This window comes from Hippocampus guttulatus, chromosome 20, assembly GCF_054856545.1.
Source record: "Hippocampus guttulatus isolate MCC_2025c chromosome 20, RoL_Hgut_1.0, whole genome shotgun sequence".
NCBI classification, from domain to species: domain Eukaryota; kingdom Metazoa; phylum Chordata; class Actinopteri; order Syngnathiformes; family Syngnathidae; genus Hippocampus; species Hippocampus guttulatus.
In genome coordinates this window covers 1269756-1289549 of record NC_141280.1, presented here as the reverse complement: position 1 = coordinate 1289549, position 19794 = coordinate 1269756, and the positions used below count along the sequence as shown (strand labels likewise).

The 19794-nt window shown below is 49.5% G+C and overlaps 1 protein-coding gene across 8 annotated transcripts; it reads right to left on the bottom strand.

Moving 5' to 3' along the window:
- Nucleotides 1-794: 794 nt before the first annotated feature.
- Nucleotides 795-18192, bottom strand: sgk1 (serum/glucocorticoid regulated kinase 1). 8 transcript variants are annotated; one of them, XM_086099819.1, is made up of 16 exons: nucleotides 18060-18192; nucleotides 16838-16962; nucleotides 12464-12652; nucleotides 11927-12160; nucleotides 10947-11150; nucleotides 10086-10149; nucleotides 8372-8401; nucleotides 5046-5121; nucleotides 4788-4863; nucleotides 4443-4631; nucleotides 4193-4324; nucleotides 3564-3800; nucleotides 2940-3035; nucleotides 2704-2859; nucleotides 2520-2609; nucleotides 795-2157 (listed from the first exon to the last, which is right to left on the bottom strand). In XM_086099819.1, the coding sequence occupies exons 2-16, from the start codon at nucleotides 16880-16882 to the stop codon at nucleotides 1990-1992; spliced, it is 1986 nt and encodes a 661-aa protein (XP_085955945.1). In that variant the 5' UTR covers nucleotides 16883-16962; nucleotides 18060-18192; the 3' UTR covers nucleotides 795-1989. The 8 variants fall into 8 exon arrangements, with proteins under 8 accessions (XP_085955945.1, XP_085955947.1, XP_085955946.1 ...); XM_086099821.1 differs by lacking the exons at nucleotides 16838-16962; nucleotides 18060-18192 and adding an exon at nucleotides 13556-13775 and having other exon boundaries at nucleotides 12464-12655; XM_086099820.1 differs by lacking the exons at nucleotides 16838-16962; nucleotides 18060-18192 and adding an exon at nucleotides 13556-13774.
- Nucleotides 18193-19794: the final 1602 nt, after the last annotated feature.

The window sequence follows — 19794 nt, the reverse complement described above, 5'->3', positions numbered from 1 at the left end:
ATTGGATTAACGTAATCCCTCCGCAACTAATCTGTCATATTCCAAAACGGCGGCGCTACTGTATGTGACAAGCAATGTAAGATTAGAATAATAATCAGAGTGTAACCTGAATGAGAAACATCTTCGTCACCTTGGAAAATAATATGCCGACTTCTTGAAATACCCGAAAGCCGCGTTTCAAAATGACTGACGCGAATTTGACTCAAAAGGACACGGAATCCGGGCCGCATGGAGCGACGGTCCAACCTCGCTTCAACGTTCCGGCAGGCGTAAAGTTAAGACGAGTGTCAGCAAGCAAATCGTCAGGTGCCCCGGGCGCATCTCAAAGGAAACGCGTTGTCGTCGAGAACTCTGGGAAAGATGTCAACGTTTTCAGTCGGGTCCAGCTCCGACAGCTTCCTCATTCCGACAAACATTCGGCTTGAGTGTGCCAATCTGGTTCGTCCCAACATGAGGAACCGAAGGATTAAGAGATCCTAAAAAAAGAAAAAACTAATGTTAAAATCATCATAATACTGCTTGCTCCCCCCCCCCCCAAGAAATTGGTAAAACTGTCAAATTGTACCTTTTTGTTTTGCTGCGTTTGCTGTCAAGATTTCGCAGCGCCAGTGTCTTTGCACCAGAGAAGGCGCGAGGGTGGCCGGACTTGACGGCGGCGTGTTCCAAGCTCACGCTTTCCATTTCCGAATGTCGGCCTGCGGGTCGGCGATGCCGTTCTCGGGAAAGGCGCCAAGACCGCTCTTCTGACAAGCGAGACTCCAACCGCACGCGACACATTCTCAATTGCAGCGATCAACAACGGAATCCCTTTTTAATGGCAGTTAGGCATCATCAAAGGCTTCGAGAGGTCTCAAGAAAATCTTCCGAGAACACAACACAAGCACATCGACGCGTTTACCTTTATTGGGGTCACGTCATTCGATCGTTTTCTGTTCTATATCCAGTACAACTCACTCAGAACCCCCCCCCCCCCAAAAACTTAAATAACGTTCAACAACATGACAACGGAATGTCGGCTGAGGGGGCGAACGTGGAAGGCAACGACGCGGGGAGAAAATGACACATTCATAAGGACAAAGTGTGTGTACTACTGTAGTACTAAACAAGGATGTCAGTTCCATGTACGAGTAGACTCCATCGTCACGATTGCAATGACTGTCTTACGAGTCACTTTTGTTCCCCTTGACTGGATTATATTTCTGCACACGTTATACTAGTGAGGCTAAAAGCACAAGTGGGCATTTTGGTGCTACTAGAATGGCCACGAGGCTACGCATGGCGGACACACTGCGACCGGTTTACTGGCATATGAGGAGGCCGCCGGTTGCATAGAAGGGTTACTTGGAAGACAAGTCATTCTATTAGCGCTGTCAAGAAGAAATTCTTGCCGGTGAGGACGTGGTGAACTCGTTCAAGGATGACCAACTAAATGCACATCCAGCAAAAAAAAGGACTGGGAAATAAATGTCACTCATAAAATGGAATTTGATTCCTTGTGAGGACAAATTGGACTAAAACAATCAGGCGATGTTAAATAATTGCAGCGTAAGGGTTTGTTCACCCCCCCCCTTCAAAAAAATAAAAAAGCCGACAGAATATAACATGTAGGGGGCGCTGTGCTCACACCATTTCTGTGTGCAAAATGATCAGTTGCCAAGACGGCCATTTTGAAGGTGCCACAGCGCCCTCTAGTGTTCTGTGCAACGCGGGCAGGGGAGCAGAGCCCCGCCTACCCCCAAAAAGGCACCTTTGACGACGAACGACCGCTCTGTAACATTCAGCTTGCTCCCAGTTTCATCCCGTGACGTGAACACACACACAAAAAAAAAAAAAGGAATGTGGAGAAGCAGCGCAGGAGGGAGATGGCGATGTCTACGTGGACCAACAAATGTGTGCTTGGCGACTCAGTCGCCAACCATTTGCGAGTCCGTCGGTGCAATATTTACATACAGCAGTTTTGTTGCAAGGTGACGACGAGCGGTTTGGTTGCTAAAGGTACGAGTCCACGGAGGGGGCGTAGGAGAAGCCCACGAAGGCCTCGGCCGCCTCCTTGATGCTGGCCGTCACCAGCGCGCTGTCGGGCGAGCAGCCGATGGAGTTGGGCACCGGCTCGTCCGTGAACTCGGGGTCAAAGTGCCGCAGGTCGTTGGGCCCCGTCTGGACGAGGACCGCAAGCACAAATCAGAAGATGCACCTCAAGTTAGCAAACGAACCACGAGCATCGTTTGGGAAAATAAAAAGAATCGTTTACTTTGAAGCTTATTTACTCCTGCTATTGCTGTACATCTTCTTGCGCCGGACAAATAATCCATAGATTTTAAAAAATTACAATCAAACTGGTACAAACCCATGTAACAAACTTGCTCAAAAATGGAAGAAAAAAAATAAAATAAAAAAAAAGGCCCGAAAGTAACTGATGACTAATGCGACTCTCAAGCAGCAAATGCACGTCAGTGTGAAATCCAAATCAGGCCGTGCGGTGGACTGCCCGCGTTCAGCACCGACGACCTTTTTCTTACCACGTTGGGGTCGAAGGGCGGCGTAATCTTCTTGCCGTTGAGCTCGTCCCAGTTGATGGGCGAGAAGAACACGTGGTTCTTAATTTCCATCTGTATAGACAAAAATGGACCACCAATCAGCAAACGAAAGCAAAAATAAATAAAAAAAATTAAATTGTGCGGGGCCGAGACGAGCAGAACTCACAAAGTCGTCGGCGCAGCCCAGCCGCTTGGTCCTGTCCTTTTGCAGGAGGCCCTCCAGGAGGTGGCGGGCGGCGTTGGAGATGTTGGGCTTGAGCTGCACGGGCTTGTTCAGGATGTTGTCGTACATCTCGGCCGTGTTGCGGCTGTAGAAGGGAGGCTGCGGGGACACGCGGGCCAGCGGCGGTTAGTGTCCCGCCGCATGCCAACGCGCTCGGCCAGAGCAACGGCGAGCCTCACCAGGCCGTAGAGCATCTCGTACAAGACGGCCCCTAAGCACCACCAGTCCACCGTGCGGTCGTACGGTTCTTTGTGGAGAACCTCGGGAGCCAAATACTGCCAAAGACAAACAAACGACGCGGTTTAGCTAGGACTGAGAAACAAAAAGGAGGAAGGGATGTTGCGGGCTGGGGTTGGCTTAGCCATCTTGTGGCTCGAATTTGAGATACAAGAAACAAGTTACTATGCCTTTGTCCTTTTCCAAAGCACAGATTTCATAATTGGACATCCAGGTTTTTTTTTTTTATTTTGAGGCCATTTAAAAAGCTTATTCCAAATGGCGCCACATTGGGGCGCTCTCACGCCAAATTAAGCAAAAGAAAAATGGTCAACCTTGCGCGGCAGCTGGGTTAGCCCATTTTTTTAGATGCTCACTGGGCTCAAGTCTCACAGGATTTGAACTCCCAACTTCAGTTTTGCTTGAGCCAATTGTTTTTGGTCGAACTCCAAACGATACCATTTTTGTGGTATTACCGCGACACCCGAAAAGCCAAAGAAAAAGCACTTGAGATGCTCACCGAGCAGCGGTCCTACATATGAACGGGAATTTTTGTTTGAGCCGCTTGCGGATTTCGTGGTCGTTACCTCGGGCGTGCCGCAGAAGGTGGAGGTGGTGCCGTTGGGTTCGATGTTCTCCTTGCAGAGTCCGAAGTCGGTGAGGACGACGTGGCCCTGCGAGTCGAGCAGGATGTTCTCGGGCTTGAGGTCGCGATAGACGATGTTGAGCGAGTGCAGGTAACCCAGCGCGCTGGCGATCTCGGCGGCGTAGAAGCGCGCCCGCGGCTCCAGGAAGCAGCGCTCGCGCTGCAGGTGGTAGAAGAGCTGCGCACAAACACCACGTCGTCAGCCGTTCAGTCGCCACCCCCCCCCCCCCCCCCCCTTGCTCGCAAAAGATCACGTTTCCTTTTCTGACAAGCTTTTTCGATTCACGGCTGTGTCATGGATTCGGTTGTTTTCAATGTTTTTTTTTCCATTTTTCAAGCCATTTTATATGTAGCTTTTTAAATGAATACAATTTGAAATGCATAACATTTCATCGACTCCGATTGTCCGACAATCGCAGGAAATTAACTCCGTTTGGCACGCGCGGCTGGCAGACGTGCTAATTGTGGAGATGGGCGGCGCGGGCGCGTCTTCCTTCCCGACTTCCCCTTTCGAGATGCGGGCGAGGCGTCTGGCGGGCACTCCTTTGGGGCGGCACGCTGAGGACTCACCTCTCCCCCGTTGATGTAGTCGAGGACGAAGTAGAGCTTGCCGGCCGTCTGGAAGGAGTAATGCAGGCCCACCAGGAAAGGATGTTTGACGTTCTTCAGCAGCACGTTCCTCTCCGACATGATGTGCTTCTCCTGAGCGGCCAAACATGAGACGACTCAACGCTTTGTTGACGTTCGCCGCGCGTGCGCCGTCATGCGCTTACACGGAAATCACTCACGATTATTATTATTATTATATTTGTCTTCTTACCTCCTTCTTCTTGAGGATGGCCTTCTTCTGTAGCACCTTGACGGCGTAGAAGCGGTCGTCTTGGCGGTGGCGGGCCAGCAGCACCTTGCCAAAGCTGCCTTTGCCGATCACCTTGAGGAAGTGGAAGTCATTGGGCTTGGCCGACGGGTTGGACGACGGGCCCAAGTTGATCTGCTGGGTCGGGCTGGGCTGTGTCAAACAACGCGTGCCACGTTAGCTGTGCAAGACATCACCCGGGTGCTTCAACCATGCTGATGAGTGGAAATACCATTCATCTGTTCTAGCCCTTGGCCAGTGTTAAGGCCAATGAGTGTAGAGAATTTTTGTTTACTAAAAGAGACTCACAGGAGGGGAGGGGTTGGTGTTCATCAGCTCAGCATCCTGCGGAGGACTCAGGTTCAGGATGGACTGCACCTCCACACTAAAACAGAAGCAATTACTAAATATGTAGCCAAAAAAAATAAATAAATAAATAAATATACATTTGTACTTTATATAATCCAAACCAAGCATTTATTTTAAAACATTATTTTCGTCAAATTAAAAGATTCAAATCAAACAAAACAATGCATGAAATCAAAGCGAGCCGAGAGGCGTACTGACTGCTTGCAGGTGTAGGCGTTGGTGGCGAGCCTCTGAATGAAGTCGTTCAGTCCCATCCTCCGCTGTTTCATGAAAGCTGAAAGAAAATTCAAAGTCACGCTTGCATTCGTCCGTCGGGACACAAAAAAAAAACGATGCAGCCATCACGACGCAGCTCCGTACCGCACACAGAGGCCACAAGGCCTTTAAACCTGGAATAAGTCAAGCCGGGCTGTCCTGTCGCGCTTTTGATCGTCATGTTGGGGGGGGGAGGCCAAGGCACGAAGGAACTCAACAAGGACATGTACGGAAGACGTAACTACTCCAGCTTTCAAGTTTGCCTCTGTTTATATGACGAAGCCAGAGGGAGGCGTTTCCGGGTGGGAGTGACTGCAAGCGGCAATTTCCTGGCTCCTATTGGACGAGCCTATGCCGGCATGAGCCAATCAGAGGCCTCAAAGTATGACGAGCGCGTCCCTTGACCACGCCTACCCCACCGTGTGATTGCGTCAAATAAAAAGAAAGCATCTTGAACGATCTATTTACACACTTTTCCCCGCAAATAATCACGTCGGAATTTCAGAACAACCACCTCATGTGACGTAAAGAGTCTGACTGGCTGTAAAATGACCACCGAGACGACCCTAAAATGCTACAAAATGCCGACAAGTTGATGCGCCCCGATGTGTCCGCAAATAACACGGAGCTCCCCGATGACAACGTCAAGCCCCTCGAAAGTTATCAATATGTCAAACATTTTAGCGTGCCTCAAACAAATTGCCCTAATTTGTTGCCCATCGTTAGGTTTCGGGCTATGATTTTGCCTCAAATAAAAACAGTTCTCCACAACATTTAATTAAGCTATAAAGCGTGGGCAAATGAATAATTCGCAACATTTCGGTGCGGTTACGTTTCGATGCCCCTCCGCTCACACGTAAGTGAACCATTTATTTTATTGCTGATGGAAGCTTTTGTGCTATGATTGAGCCTCAAGTGGCTAGAGTTGACTACAGCATTTCATAAGGTATGAAGCGTGGGCAAAATGAAAATTCCTTACTTTTTGGTGCGCATACGACCCCCTCCCAATATAAGAGCACAGATTAATGCAGACTTTTAGATACGAAGTTGTCTTCGCAAGAACTTGCCAAGTGGATGTGAAAAAAATGCAACTCGCTCGATCAATTATTGCTCAATTATAAGGGTACCGAGTGACGCAGGTTCACCCAATAAGAAAGAAAAGTGAGAAAGTGAGAGAGAGAGCGAGAGGGGAGGGGGTTAGAAGCAAAAAAAAAAAAAAAAAAAAAAAGAGGCTGCTACTGGAAAAGTACAGAGCCAGGGGATACAAACTTGAGGGGTCTGAACATACACGAGTTTAATGCAAAAACAACAACACATGAGTTTAATGCACCCCGCCCCCCAAACTGCACCGATCATTAGGTAAGAGCTTTAGCTATGTCTCGAGTGGATGGACCCACTGTCAGATATTGTGCGAAAGGCCACGTCGACTTTTCCTAACAATAAAAGTTAGAATTGGTGAAAATTAAGAAAAGCAAACAAAGGAGTAATATATACAGTATAATGTCTACAGTACAGTATGTCTACACTTAAGTGCCTGTAGTTGAGAAAGTTGACATGAAGCAAAACACATTTTGCACTTAAATCCCTCCAAGATTTGGGGGCACGTTTTAAACGCTTTATTTTGTATTTAAAGCCTGCTTGGGGGGCTGTTTTACCCAAAGTAGGTTATAGCTGTACGCTTATGTAATGCCCCCCCAACCCCCGTCACATTTGTACGTCTATACATCCTCCCCAAGTTAATGATTGCCTTTTTCCTTTGGTTTTTTGAAGCGAGACGTCGTCACGGATGTTGCGTTCAAAGGCCGTTCGTACTCACACGTCCAAGTGGTCGTTGTGTCTTTCATCGAGACGTGGCGGTGTCGCGAACTGCCAGTCAAGGTGGGCTCCGAGAGGTAAGCACACTGGGGCGCATTCCTCAGCCAGGAGGATTTTCATCTGGACGCGTTTGGGCTTTTTCCCTCCTCCTCCTCGCTTCTTTCACGTCTCGAAGGCGGAGACGGTCCGCCTTCTCTGAGACGTGCTGCGTTCAGACGCTCAGCGGAAAAGTCGTAATTTGGACGCACGTCGATCGGCGGAAAAGCAGGGGCTCTCCCACGCAACTTTTGGCCAAACTTAACGGAAAGCGGTATCTTGTAGTCGCGTACAAACCAAAAATGGCCACGGTAACCGATGGGGTGCGGGGAAGTAATTTGAATAACTAATTTGAAGCCGTAACCCGAAGTGTAAAGCCCTTGTTTGAAACCCTAACCGCAGTTTACAACTCTCATTTCAAACCCTAACCCTACTTCAAAACCCTCATTTTGTACCTTGATACTGGTTTAAAACCTTACTTTGAAACCCTAATCGTAGTTAAAACCCAAATTTTAAACTCTGATTGAAACCCTAAGTCTGGTTTCAAACCATTCTTGAACCCTTAACCCTAGTTTGCCTGTCATTACACATTCGTTGACAAAACGGGACCATGGAAAATGTGGTCGACTGGGGTGGGTGGGCCGTGCTGAGGATGACCTCCCCTCTTCATATGTGGAAGTGTCCACATTTTAGTTGTAAATGTAGGTCAGTGCTTGTGGTGCTGTTTCAGGCTAGCGCAATGTTGTTTTTTTTGTCCCTCTCCTGTTTGATATAAAAATATCTGCATTCAAACTGTGCCAGTGTTCTCATTGTGAAATTTCGAGCCTCCTCGCTAGCTACAGCGTCGGCCACGCCTCCTTGCTCAAACAGCACACTGGCACGCTGAAGAGCGAGCGAGCGAGCAAAGGCTCCTGCCGGCCGGCTGACCGGGAATGAAACAAGGAGCTGGATTGAAAAAGAACAGAGCCAGTTTGTTAAACTGAGTGTCCAGTGGAACAACTTGTGTCATTGTGATAACGCTAACTGAGCCCCTTGTTGTCTCACAAAGACAGCGACTTAGCGAGCGAGCCACTGGGAGAGGCGCTAGCTCATCTACGCGCCACTCAAAGCGCAGCAAAAACAAGAAGCCAATTGCGATTTAATGGGGTCCCATGAGACATGGCCCAAGGTCAAAGGTCGAATAAGCGCAGTGTCACAAGTTGGGAATTTTTTTTTCTATGCAGCAGTAGAACATTGTCCACCTGTGTGGACGTGCCCCGAATGCCAAATCAAACACGCACACCCACGCCACACAGCTGCACAATCAACGACATCAACAACGGGCGCGCCCATTTGAATGTCTCAACATGTTTTTTGCCCAACGCACGCGCGCCCATACGAACACACAGAAACAAACACACAATGGAATATGGACCTACGCTTGGTGCTCCAAGTGGCCTTCAGATCAGCTGCAGCTCGAGTTATTATGTGGGGAAACAAACAAAAGTCACAATTAAGCTTCAATACAAAACAAGACCACTTGCGCCCAGATGTTCACACAGCCAGATAGAATCCAGCTTGTCATGTTGCTCCAAAGGCCACGCCCCTTAAAGCCACGCGTCCAAAGCGCAAATACTACAGTACGGAGAGCAATAAAACTTATCTGACATTCTGCTGCTACGGACGAACAGGTTTCCAGGTCATTTCAATGTTCATATTTTCATATCGGGTATATATATATATTTTTTTTAATCTTGCTACTGGACTTCAACATGTAAATCGAGGTGCCGCTGTTTAACAATTTCGTGTCTGGTGGCCAGTCTTAAGGGACCAATTTGGCGAGAGTCACAGCAAGCTACTTGTTTTTTTCTCACTCTCTTTCTTTCTCTCTCTCTCACACACACACACACACACACAAGGCTTTTATTTGTGTGTGTGTGTGCGTGTATATTGAGCTGTCTAACTATTCCATCCTCATTCACATTCATCGCCCGACAGTTGCCATTAAACGCCGCCCCCTCCAGTCCCCGCTGGGCCAAATGACACGACAGCCACCAAAGAAATGGATGAATATTTTCATATGAAAAGCAGTTGGGGCTGGGGGCTGATGATGTTTACACTACAGTGCTAATATCCGCCGATTGGCATCGCCTCGCCGCCCTTCCCGCGCTCTCACAAACGGACCTCCCAACGTGTGTGAGTCACACAGGCCCGGCCGGCATCCCGAAAATTGCCACGAGTGGCTTACATAATGCGCACGCACACAAACATAGTCACCAAGCAGACCGGAGGAAAACATGGGAGTGGAGCTTTTGTACACTTGAAGCCTTTAAGGCGTTGGGCTGGGATTGCACCATATGTGAGTGAGGAGTTCACAAATTAAAAAAAAAAAATCATTCTACTGGGGAGCACAGCTCTTGGGAGGCGGGCACACACACATGACCATTCATGTCAAGACTAGCAGGCCACATTTAAATGAAATGAAAAGAGCTTGTTTTGATTGCCGTCGACTGTGACCACCGCCACAGCGGCACAGGCCTCCCCCTCTCGCAGATGCGGTGGGCCAGCACTCGTCTGCAAAATCACCAGCATCAAGTCTCAGAGATACACAATGAGCCGGGCCGTATTCACGCCAGACGTGAAAACGGAGCCCTCGGTCACACGTGTCAAACTGCTGGCCTACTCGGCACCCGCGTTGGGGTGATGCTCCGAGCGGTTGGAGACACACGATATTCTGCACATGATCGCTGCCGCCACTGTGCCGTGCAAAGACGCAGTCAGACAAAAAAAAAAAGAAGAAAAGAGCAATTTTGGTTTTGGAAACACATTCATTACACTGGAGCCAAATAAGAATGGGATGATGGAAGGAAAGTCCTGTTATACCTTGTTATCATTTGCAAACCAAACAAGCGGGAGAGGTCAACATGCACAGATGGAAACAGCCAACACTCATACTACTAGAAACACCGTCTGATTACGTTGCGGATCAAACCGAGTCTTTTTTTTGGGGCGGCGGGTATGAAACGTTTGCTTGTCTGAAGACCTGAACTGCAAACTCCAAAGATGACCTAGCCGTCTTGACAGAGGTAACAGTACACAGCAGCAGGGATGGTGAAAGGGAGACAACAGCCATCTTATTAGCAGTCGACTTACCGTTGTCGCCGGGGCAACAGTAGCTGTCTGGCTCCGACTCGTTGTGGTAGTAAAGGTCCACGGCCTGCTGGGAAACATTTGGTCTCACTCAATGCAAGACACGTGACAGAGAACCTCTGCTGCCTTTGCTCCTCTCGCAATATCTCCAAACTATTTAGCTAACTAGCTAGCTAGCTAACATATACACACACACATAAATGTGTGAAGGCCCTTTTATCGGAAATCGGCGACCGTGTCCAAGACTTTTGGGGGGGGCGGGGTTAAAATTGCCCCAAGACGAAAGGAAAACAGCACGCCTCAAGAAACACTTCTTTCTTGTGCTTGGCCGTATGAGGTTATAAAAATCAAGTCGTCCAGTGGCTTTCTCACGGGGCCGCGCTCCACCGGTTGAGGGTGACAACTTCTTGGCTCCTCACCAACGTGAAGGCCCCTTTGCAAACGACGCCGCACCCTCAACCGGCACTTGGCAAAAGACACCCAGACGCCTCACTGCCCCACTTTCCCGTTACCCGATGTGCTTTAATTAAGTTGCGTTGCCAGGGCGATACCGCCAGCGTCCCCACCGACGGCCCCCCCGCACCCCCGCAGGGCGCCATGTAATCTGATGAGCACAACATCTGTTTCTGTGAGCGTTTCTCTGGCGCTGCACTTGATCCCGGATTTATTTGGAGAAGGTGAGTCATCGCAACCACTAAAACGGACACCTTTTCATGTGAAATGGTGTCAGAAATGGAAGGTGACTTGATGAGACTCATTTTATATTAAGTTGAAATACAATCAAGCGAAAATAGTTGGAATTATTGTGACTCTTCCTCTCATATGCTGACATTTCCAAACGGTAACGGTAGTGGAACAACTAGCCTGCGTGCGCTGCCGCAGCTGCCAGGCATCGTCCGGCACGTAGCCGATGTAGGGCCCGCTGCACACGGCGCACTCCAGCATGATAGGGTTGGCCACAAAGGGGGGCGTGGCCTGGACGCCGCCCCCCCAAGACGGGTCGTCGGGCCCGTCGCCGCCGTCCTTCGACTTGCCGTGGCGGCCCGAGAGCGTCTTCCACTTCCTTACCTGCAAAACGACATCCGTGTTGGTGCGTTGACACGTGAATACGGACTCATTTTCCACATTGAAATGACTAATGAAAATACTTTGTATCATCACTGCTCTCACTTCAAGGTGAAAAGAAAAAAGAGTTTCGGATGTTTGAAATCACGCTCGACGCCGTTTGCGTGTCCGTCGTGCTCCTTTTCAGGTGGTTTTTGGTTCCCGCGGAACCTCGCAACGTGCCGTCGTCTCCTCCCATTGTGCAAGTGCATAAACAGAGGAAGGATCGACATGACACAGATCCTATTTACCCTCTGCGGGGAGGCTGAGCGGGACGTCTCGCTTGCCCTGGCGTCGCCGTAGCAACCCACTTGCGTGCAGCAGTGTTGGCCACACGAGTACTCGCGCTCTGTACATCATGGGAAGATTTGGGGGTGACTCAAATATGAGGACATCTTTGTTTCGATGAGCTCTTCCCCGCAGCCGAGCCATAAAACGCCACATCAGGCTATTGTTTAGGCGAAAAAAAGTGCGCGCGTGCGCTTGCGTGTCATTGCCTAGTTGAGTGCGTGTTGGCACAGAATGTCTCGTCCTGACATAACGCAGCCATGAAATGTTGGGTGATACTGTGCAGGTCCACACAAGTACAATTTTAGTCGACTAAAATAAGCACGCACGCGACCCACATTCAGAACAGCTTTCTCATCATATGAAACAACAACAGCAACGTCTGCCGTTGTTGCCGTGCCCACGCCAACTCATTCTGAGACGCGTTGTACTCACGGTGCCGAGGCGCTCACCTTGCAGCTTTGGCCGTTACGGCAACTTTCCGCCGGCTGGCAGCAGGCCTCGGGGCGGCCGCGGTGGAGCGCGCGGCCGCGGTAAGGCGTGCCGCCGTCGCGGCGGCCGCCGCACGAGGCCGAGCGGGGGTAGCGAGCCCCCTCGGCCGGCGGGCACCTGCCGTACGGGTACGGCAGACATTTGCCCTGCGCCTTCTCCACGCTCACTTTGGGGTTACGCATCCATCGACGCACCTTGGTGGGGATGGAACGTTATGAGCGTCAAATAATGCCACAACACGAGGATAAAGTACACATTGTATTTATTCAAAAATAACTAAATCTCGATTTTCAACCCAACGGACAAATGATTGTCTTTGTCTCACGCTGCAGCGCAAAAGAGCCGAGTCCATCCTTCCAAAAACCGATGATGTCATTGGTGGTTTATTTATTCAGCCAACAGACACTTGTGGTGCGCAGTAAAACACAGACGGTTGGGGGCACTCTTCTAAGGCAGTGACATCATCTTTGTGGCGCGTGTGCGTCATTCCAACTCACCTTCCTCTTGACAAACTGAAAGGCTGAGCACTTCTTGAAGGAGAACGCCGCCTTCTCTCCCCCTCCTGCTCCTCGTCGTCCACCGTTCACCAGCTTCATGGCCGACACCGGCGCCCCGCTTGCCTCCGTAGAGCCCAGTGTGACGGATGGGGGGTGCGGGGGGAGGTCAAGGGCAGTGGGGGTGGGCTGCTGCTGGCAAGCAAAAGGCGGAGGCTTGTTAGACTTGGCTAATGCACGGGGGGATGTCGACAGGCAGGATGCGAAGGAGCGAGGAGGATGAGGAGGAGATGAAAAGCGAGAGAGAGAGAGCGAGGGAGGCGGGATGCCGCATGTCCCTCAAAATATTTCACGAGACCGCATTTGCAAGCTTTTTCCTCGACTGGCAGACGTTTGACATTTGCGATGCACGTTCAAGATCCAGCCGGCGGATCGTTTCAGAACTCAGAAACGTTCACTTATTGCTTTTTCCGTTTTTTTTGTTGTTGTTGTTGTGTTTTATTTGTAGTAAGTTATTTGCAGGAGGAGGTGGTTCGGTGCTTTGGAGTCCCGATCAGCATAGTTTTTGAGTAGAAGATAAAGATTGGGCGGTCAATCTCCACTCATCGTCATGGAAAGAAAAGATTTTCCGGGAGGGAATGTCAAACACAAAATAAAGATGTTCAACTCGGGCCACGCGGCGGTCGAGCGCCGCTCACCGCGTGTTTCTTAGTTGCACATTTGGAAGTAATTGCTGCCCAAAGGATTTTCTCAGTCTTGTTTTTGTTGTCTTTGAGTTTGAGGCATCACAAAAGCAAAAAGCCCTCATGTCAGAATCACGGTTCTTCTTGAACGGACTTTTTGCACAGGAACCAGCGATTTTGGTGAAAGCAACCCATGCTCTACACCTGATGACCAAACGACGACCAAAAAAACCAAACAAACCCCAAAACTAAACTCAAACTGTTCACCAAGTCTGCTTGGACCAAAAAAAAAAAAAAAAAAAACGGCGGACAGGAATCTGAGCTTCGAATCACCCCAACACCCGTCGTAATGACAACGCTAGCAATGCGAGATTACGTAATGAAGCGCCTCTGTCTGGGTTGCTTTTCTTACCTTGACGGCAAATGGGGCTGCGGCTGAGATGCGTTTACATCCGAGGGGTTGCCTCTGGGTCACAGGTGCCGTTCCCAAACGCGTCCAACCGAGCTGAGGCCGTTTGGTTTTCACCGCGGCGTTTCGAGTGGACACAAACGAAGTGCGAGCGCATGATGACGCCGAGTGCGTCCTGCTGCAGCCGCGCCACTTTATCAATGGAGGCGCTCCGCAGCGACGCCCGTTTCTTCCTCGCGCTCTCTCCCTCTCATCAGCATCTTGCGAGCCCCCCTCCCGCACCCCTTTCATTATCACCACGCCCCCCCCCCCACCCCCCTCTGTCCTTCCTTGTCTCAGTCCTCATTTCTGTCAATGGAGGCTCCGGTGCGTTTAATATCCATCTCTATCCACATACTCCCGCTAGTTGCCCTTGACTCACGACCTACAGCTGCCGGACGATCTGTCAAATGTCTGCACTTCAACTCGCCATCAAGCATAACGGCGGCAAGGCACCCTCTTGGCCAGGGCCGAAGGATCATCGTTTGGGACAGGCACCTCATCACCTGCATATGACAAAATTGTTTCATGATGGCATTTTAATTCAGTTGTTATGAGAAATGTGAAAACTAATTCTTTGATCGAGCAACAAAAAACATTGGGAAATCAACTTCCTTGGTGGAGGTAACTGTTGGTAATTGCCCGAATCTCGTATTTGGTTGAACCGCACCCACTATGCAAATCCTGCCCTGCCTCACCCAAGAAGGTCTGGATTTTGGCCTCTTTTTATGCCGCTTCTCCTACCGTCTCCTTGGGCTAAACAAACAAACAAACAAAAGAAACAAATACAAATAAAAAAGAGAGGCCGCTTTAGCCGTTAGCATTCACGTTAGCCCCAATGATCGAGTGCTTTGAGAGGAGCGACATCGTCTTCTTCTCGCTGGAGCTGAAAGCACATCTCCAATCTAACCGAGAGCATCAATTATTCTGTGATCTGGAGCTAGAAGGCGCTCCGCTGCGCCTCAGAATTCCAAATGAAGGGGCCATAAATAATTTATGGCATCGTTTCTTAAAGGCTTCGCGGCGCCGCTGATAAATCTCTTCCTATACAGACGCAGTAAAAGTTTCACGGGCGCCCAGTCCTTTCTAAACAAACCTCCAAGCACGCAAAGGGGGGAGTGGATGCGTCGCAAGCGTTTTAAGAAATTTTAATGAGAAAGCCAAGAGGGGCTCCTTTCAGGCAGCGGTGTGACGGTCCACGAGTGATTTACGCTCCACAAACCGAGCTCCATCATACGCGCGACCAAATCGTTACAGATCTGGAATCCTCTCATTTCGGCCTTTAGTATGAGATATGACTCACATTTATTTTCCACCTGCTAATTACTGAGCTAGCTATACGCCATCAAAACAAATAGTGAACAAATACTTCAGAAAAAAATCAGCAGAATCCCGCACGTGTGGGATAGTGCCAGCTCGAAACACAGTTCTGCCTCCCACGCATCACACACACACACACACACGAGCACATCCGGCCAGCAGGGACGTGTCTCCGCATGTGTGCGTGGTGCTCATTAGTTGACGACAGCTCCAACAAACACCAACAGGTTGGATCGTCATGCCGATGATTGGTCGTGTCACGCTAGATTAATGTTGTTTACGCGGCTGCCCCCACCCCTTTAAAAAAACAACAACAAAAAAAACAGTAAACACAGGCACGTGGCAGTCCATCACTCATCTGACAACAACAAACAAACAAAAAACAGCAGCCTTGAGTTTATTCAGGCTGGACACAAAACTGTCTGCTCTACTGACTCCCATGTGGGGAAATTAACGGCAGCACATAACACACACACACACACACACACACACACACACACACACACACACACACACACACACACACACACACACACACAAAAAGAGAGTTACTATTTCCAGCCTGGAGGGAAGAGTGCTGCGCACGACAATGTGACTGCGCTGCAGCAAAATGCCTCTTTTATGAGGGAGTCAAGAGGCTTGAAGTGACTGCTGACTTTCCATGGTAGGTCTTTGAGTTATGCACTTTGCCTAACAACAAAAGAAATATGCGGGGTAGGAACAGATAAGTGTGGACTTTTTGGCGGTCTTTTTGAAACAACCGTCGTATTGATGTTTTCTATTTTTAACGCCGTTGTCCTCGCCCTCGCCGTACCTCTTATTTTTATGCATGTTGGAAATAACGTCCTGGCGCCCTATCTCAAGAGAAGATGGCTTTTCGTGCCAGGGCTGGCTGGATAGCTCGCTAGCTGCGTGCACTTGGCAACAAAGTCGCGCAAATTCGAGTAAAATGTTGCAGAAAACTGAAATGGTGGAAAACTGTCAGTTGTCAGTCTTTGCGGTTTCCATCAAATGTTTTCTGGATGGATCTACTGCAAATGAATCGGTGAATTCGCTTTGGAGGCTTTTTAGTTCATGATTGCCATCGATTGGCGATCCCGATCAGCAACACAGAGCGGCAGGTTTTGTTTTTTTAACCAACGGCACCCAATGACGTAACACCCAAGTCGCACTTACATAACACGACTTGCTTGGCATTTCCACCAGGGCTCAACGCTCTCCCCCTCGTTGCGTGACTCCCTCATGTCTTGGGCGGCAGTACTTTCAAAATGCCTGTCGATCACCTGACCGGCGTGCGGCGTTCGTTCCGGCACATAGCTGCTCGCTCGCGATTGCGCAATATTTGCTCCAAATCTTTCAACATCTTTTAAAACAGCGTCACGCCGTCACATACGGAACTTTCGGTCATTTTTCATTCTGTCTCGCTTCAGCGGGTTCGACGCAGTTCCTTGTCAGCAGCTCGGCCGCTTGCCCTTCTCAGTCAATCTGATTTGGAAATGAACTGTTGTACAAAATGGAGCCGTTCGGTGACTTGAGTTGCGTTCGCCGCCACCGTATCTCGTACGATCAGCGACGATGACCGTAAAGACGTCTCGGACGACTGGACTCTCACCGCCTTGTGACTTGTTGGTTTGTTTGTTTAACGGATGGGGCAACGCAATCGGCCATACGAAGGAAGCGGGCCGACTCAGCCGGGTGACATACCTGGCCGGGCTCGGAATGCGGGGACGCCATGTTCTCATTGTCAAGACACACATTACGCAAGCCAAGAATGCGGGGTGGTGACTTCATCGCGGCGGGAGGGAAGGCGGGAGAAAGACGGAAGACCCCCACCGCCCTCTCGCACCCCCCCACTTTCGGTTGACCTTTTCAGGAATACGCTCCTTCTTGAACAGCTGACTGACAGGGACCGGCTTGGGACTTTACCTCACACAAAAGAAGAAGAGAATGCGGATGCGGCGTGAAGGGCATTCGGTCTTATCGTCTCCTCATCTTGTCAGGGAGCTCAGGCGAATTCTCGTAGAGGGGCACTGCCATTTGGATGCGTCTCCCTTTCATTAAAAACCAAACAAACAAAAGGTTCAAACGGCGGACATGGAGGCAAAAACGTAAACATTGAGAACGTGACTATGAGATTTGCTCTGCCATTGAATTCAACTTCAATTGATAATGGCATTTCATTGTTTGATGCAATGAAATCGCCATCCCCCACTCGGAGTTGCCTTTGTTGTTGTTGCTTTCGAGTTTGCAAGCGCGACCCCGTGCGGACGGAGATCATCTTCAAATCTCAATTGTTGTGGACGGACATTTTGTGATCCAAAAATGCACAAATGTGTTTGCTCAAGTGCGCTTGGTCCACAAGTATCAGAGGGAATCGCTCATCCCCCCCCCCACCCGCGGCATGCGCTCCAAGTGGAAAATCCACCCGAGCCGTCGCCCCCATTGGAGCAGCTCGGCGATTCTCCGCCGCGCGCGGGAACAATGGGAAGCGGAGACTTCTGAGAAGCCAATGTTGGCGATGCCGCGGCGATAAGAAAGTCTGCGGGAGCCGCACTATTTACAGACGAGCCGGCACGGGCGCTTTGTCCCCCCCCCTCAACCGCCCCGCGGATGTCAATCATTTCCCTTTTCTTTGTGGCACACAACTCTTTGTTTGGTTGGACCCTTGCGACTCTGCTGGGGCACTAAACATGCCGCGATGACATATTAACATATGGTGGCAATGACATCTACACGGTGGTGCAGTCCAGTCGAGAATTCTTCCAAAAAGCGGCCCGTTGACGTTTGCTGTCAAACCTAACATCAAACAAAAGCAATTTACATGTTGCTTATTTCAAGCAACCGAACAAATGTGCCTTAGAAATGCCCCCGCTAGCTTCATGCGAGCACATAGCGGGACGCGCCATTGACGGGTCAACGTATAGCATCGCTTTGGCTAACACATTTTGAAGATTCGGGATATTTGAACACCAACGGTGCCCCCCCGGCAGTTCCAGGTATGATGTACATTTTGCAGAGTCACCATCAACAAACGTAGCTTGGCAACTTAGATGCGGAGCACCACTTTTGTGGCTAGCCAGCTACACGGGGACAAGCTAAAGAGCGGCAAGATAAAGATAAGTGCCCGTGACACATTGTGGGCACCGACCTGCCAGATGTGCATTGTCTGGTGGTGGACACCCAAAGGCTACTTGTGTCCTTTCTTGTCCACTTCCTGCACAGGGAGGGCAGCTGCTTCCTGGCGCCACGGCGATGAACAGACCGTCGCCTGCCCGGGGGGGGGGGGGGGGCTGACGCCGCAACTAAGAGGAGACACAACAGATAAACTTGGAATAAGAATTGGAGTCCCAAAAAAATGCAGGCAGACACTTGGACAGTGAAGAAGGCTTTTGATTATTTTGAGTGGCTTGACTGAAGAAAGTCGACACCGCCCTGTTTTTGTGATCATTGGGTGAATCTTTTCAAAACTTTTTCCACCCTTCATGTGGGCGACACCTTGAAATGACATGACAAATCTTATTGAGAGGGGAAGTCCCCAAAGTCCCCCTCCAAAAAAATAGAAAAAACAGAGATCATATGGTTGCAGAAGTGTGCACACCCTCTCACAAGCAGGGATCTCCGCGATCGGAATGAACCAAACACTTTCAACGTCATATCGAAGGACACAACAGAGCTCTCCAACTTGCCATGGGATTTGTGCGTTTTTAAGAGCATGTAACACCACTATCGTCTTTTTATAAGTCAATTTTTTTTCCTCCTCCACTCGCGGGCAAGAATTGTGATGACCTCACGGATGCAGGAGGAAAGCCGGCAGAGAGCGCAAGAGGAAGCACATCAAAGACAGTGAGCTCTGGGAGAAAAGAGGAAAAAAAAAAAAGATGAAGCGAGATGGAAGATGAAGGGAGTAAGCGTGTAGCCAAAAGAGCATTGCTGATGAGCTCGACTGGGGCGCCGCGGGGGAGCTTGGCCTGCTTTCGCTCATAATCCACACGCACACACACACATTCTGAAGGTCTGCTGTGTGCTTTCATCCTCCATGACTATCAAATGACTATTCGTTGCAAATCTGAGCATGTGGATACTTTGACTCCGTATTTCCATGAAACAAACAAACAAAAAAGGACATTTCTGAAACTTTGATATCTAAAGAACATGCGAGAAAGATTTCATGAAAAGTTTTGTCACGTGATCCACAAGGTCAAATGGGAGGTCAAAAGGTCCAGTGACTAAAATATGCACCAATCTTGGAAAGGATCGCCGATTTGGAATCCTTGTGGAATTCCCTTTGCAACAAGAGCGTTTTCGAGGAAACTGACCGAGTAGTTCCTGAGATATGAGGGTACAAAAAAATGGAAGACAGCCACGGGCCTTTTTGCCGAGCTTATTAAAATTTGGTGGGTGGCAGCAAAAGCAAAAGAGCACCGCCGTCAAGGCGCCTCGCGGAAGGTGCCAAAAAGCAGATGGCTGCTGCAGCAAACTGGACACTGTGGACTGAGTTTTGCTTCACACTCATGATAATCACCTTTGGATTTTTATATATACATACAAACACACTTTTTTTTTCTTAGTTTGGCCAGGTTGGTTGGAAAGAGCACTCTTCTTTGTGTTGTGCCAAATTCGCAAAGCATTTTTATTTCCACTTCAAAGGGACTGTCCTGCATGTGCGCATTTCAAGCTGGCATTGAATGAAATATTTATCTTGTCATCAGCTGCTAAATTCATATTATTTTCGACACAATGCAAGGGAAACATTGTGTTAAAAACAAAAAGGGGGGGGGGGGGCTGCGAATGTTGCGCTGCCGGGTCCCCTCCTTTCATGCAATATTGTACAAGGAGAACAATGGCGAGATAGTCGCGATCCACTCGCGCGCTTCCCGTGCGGT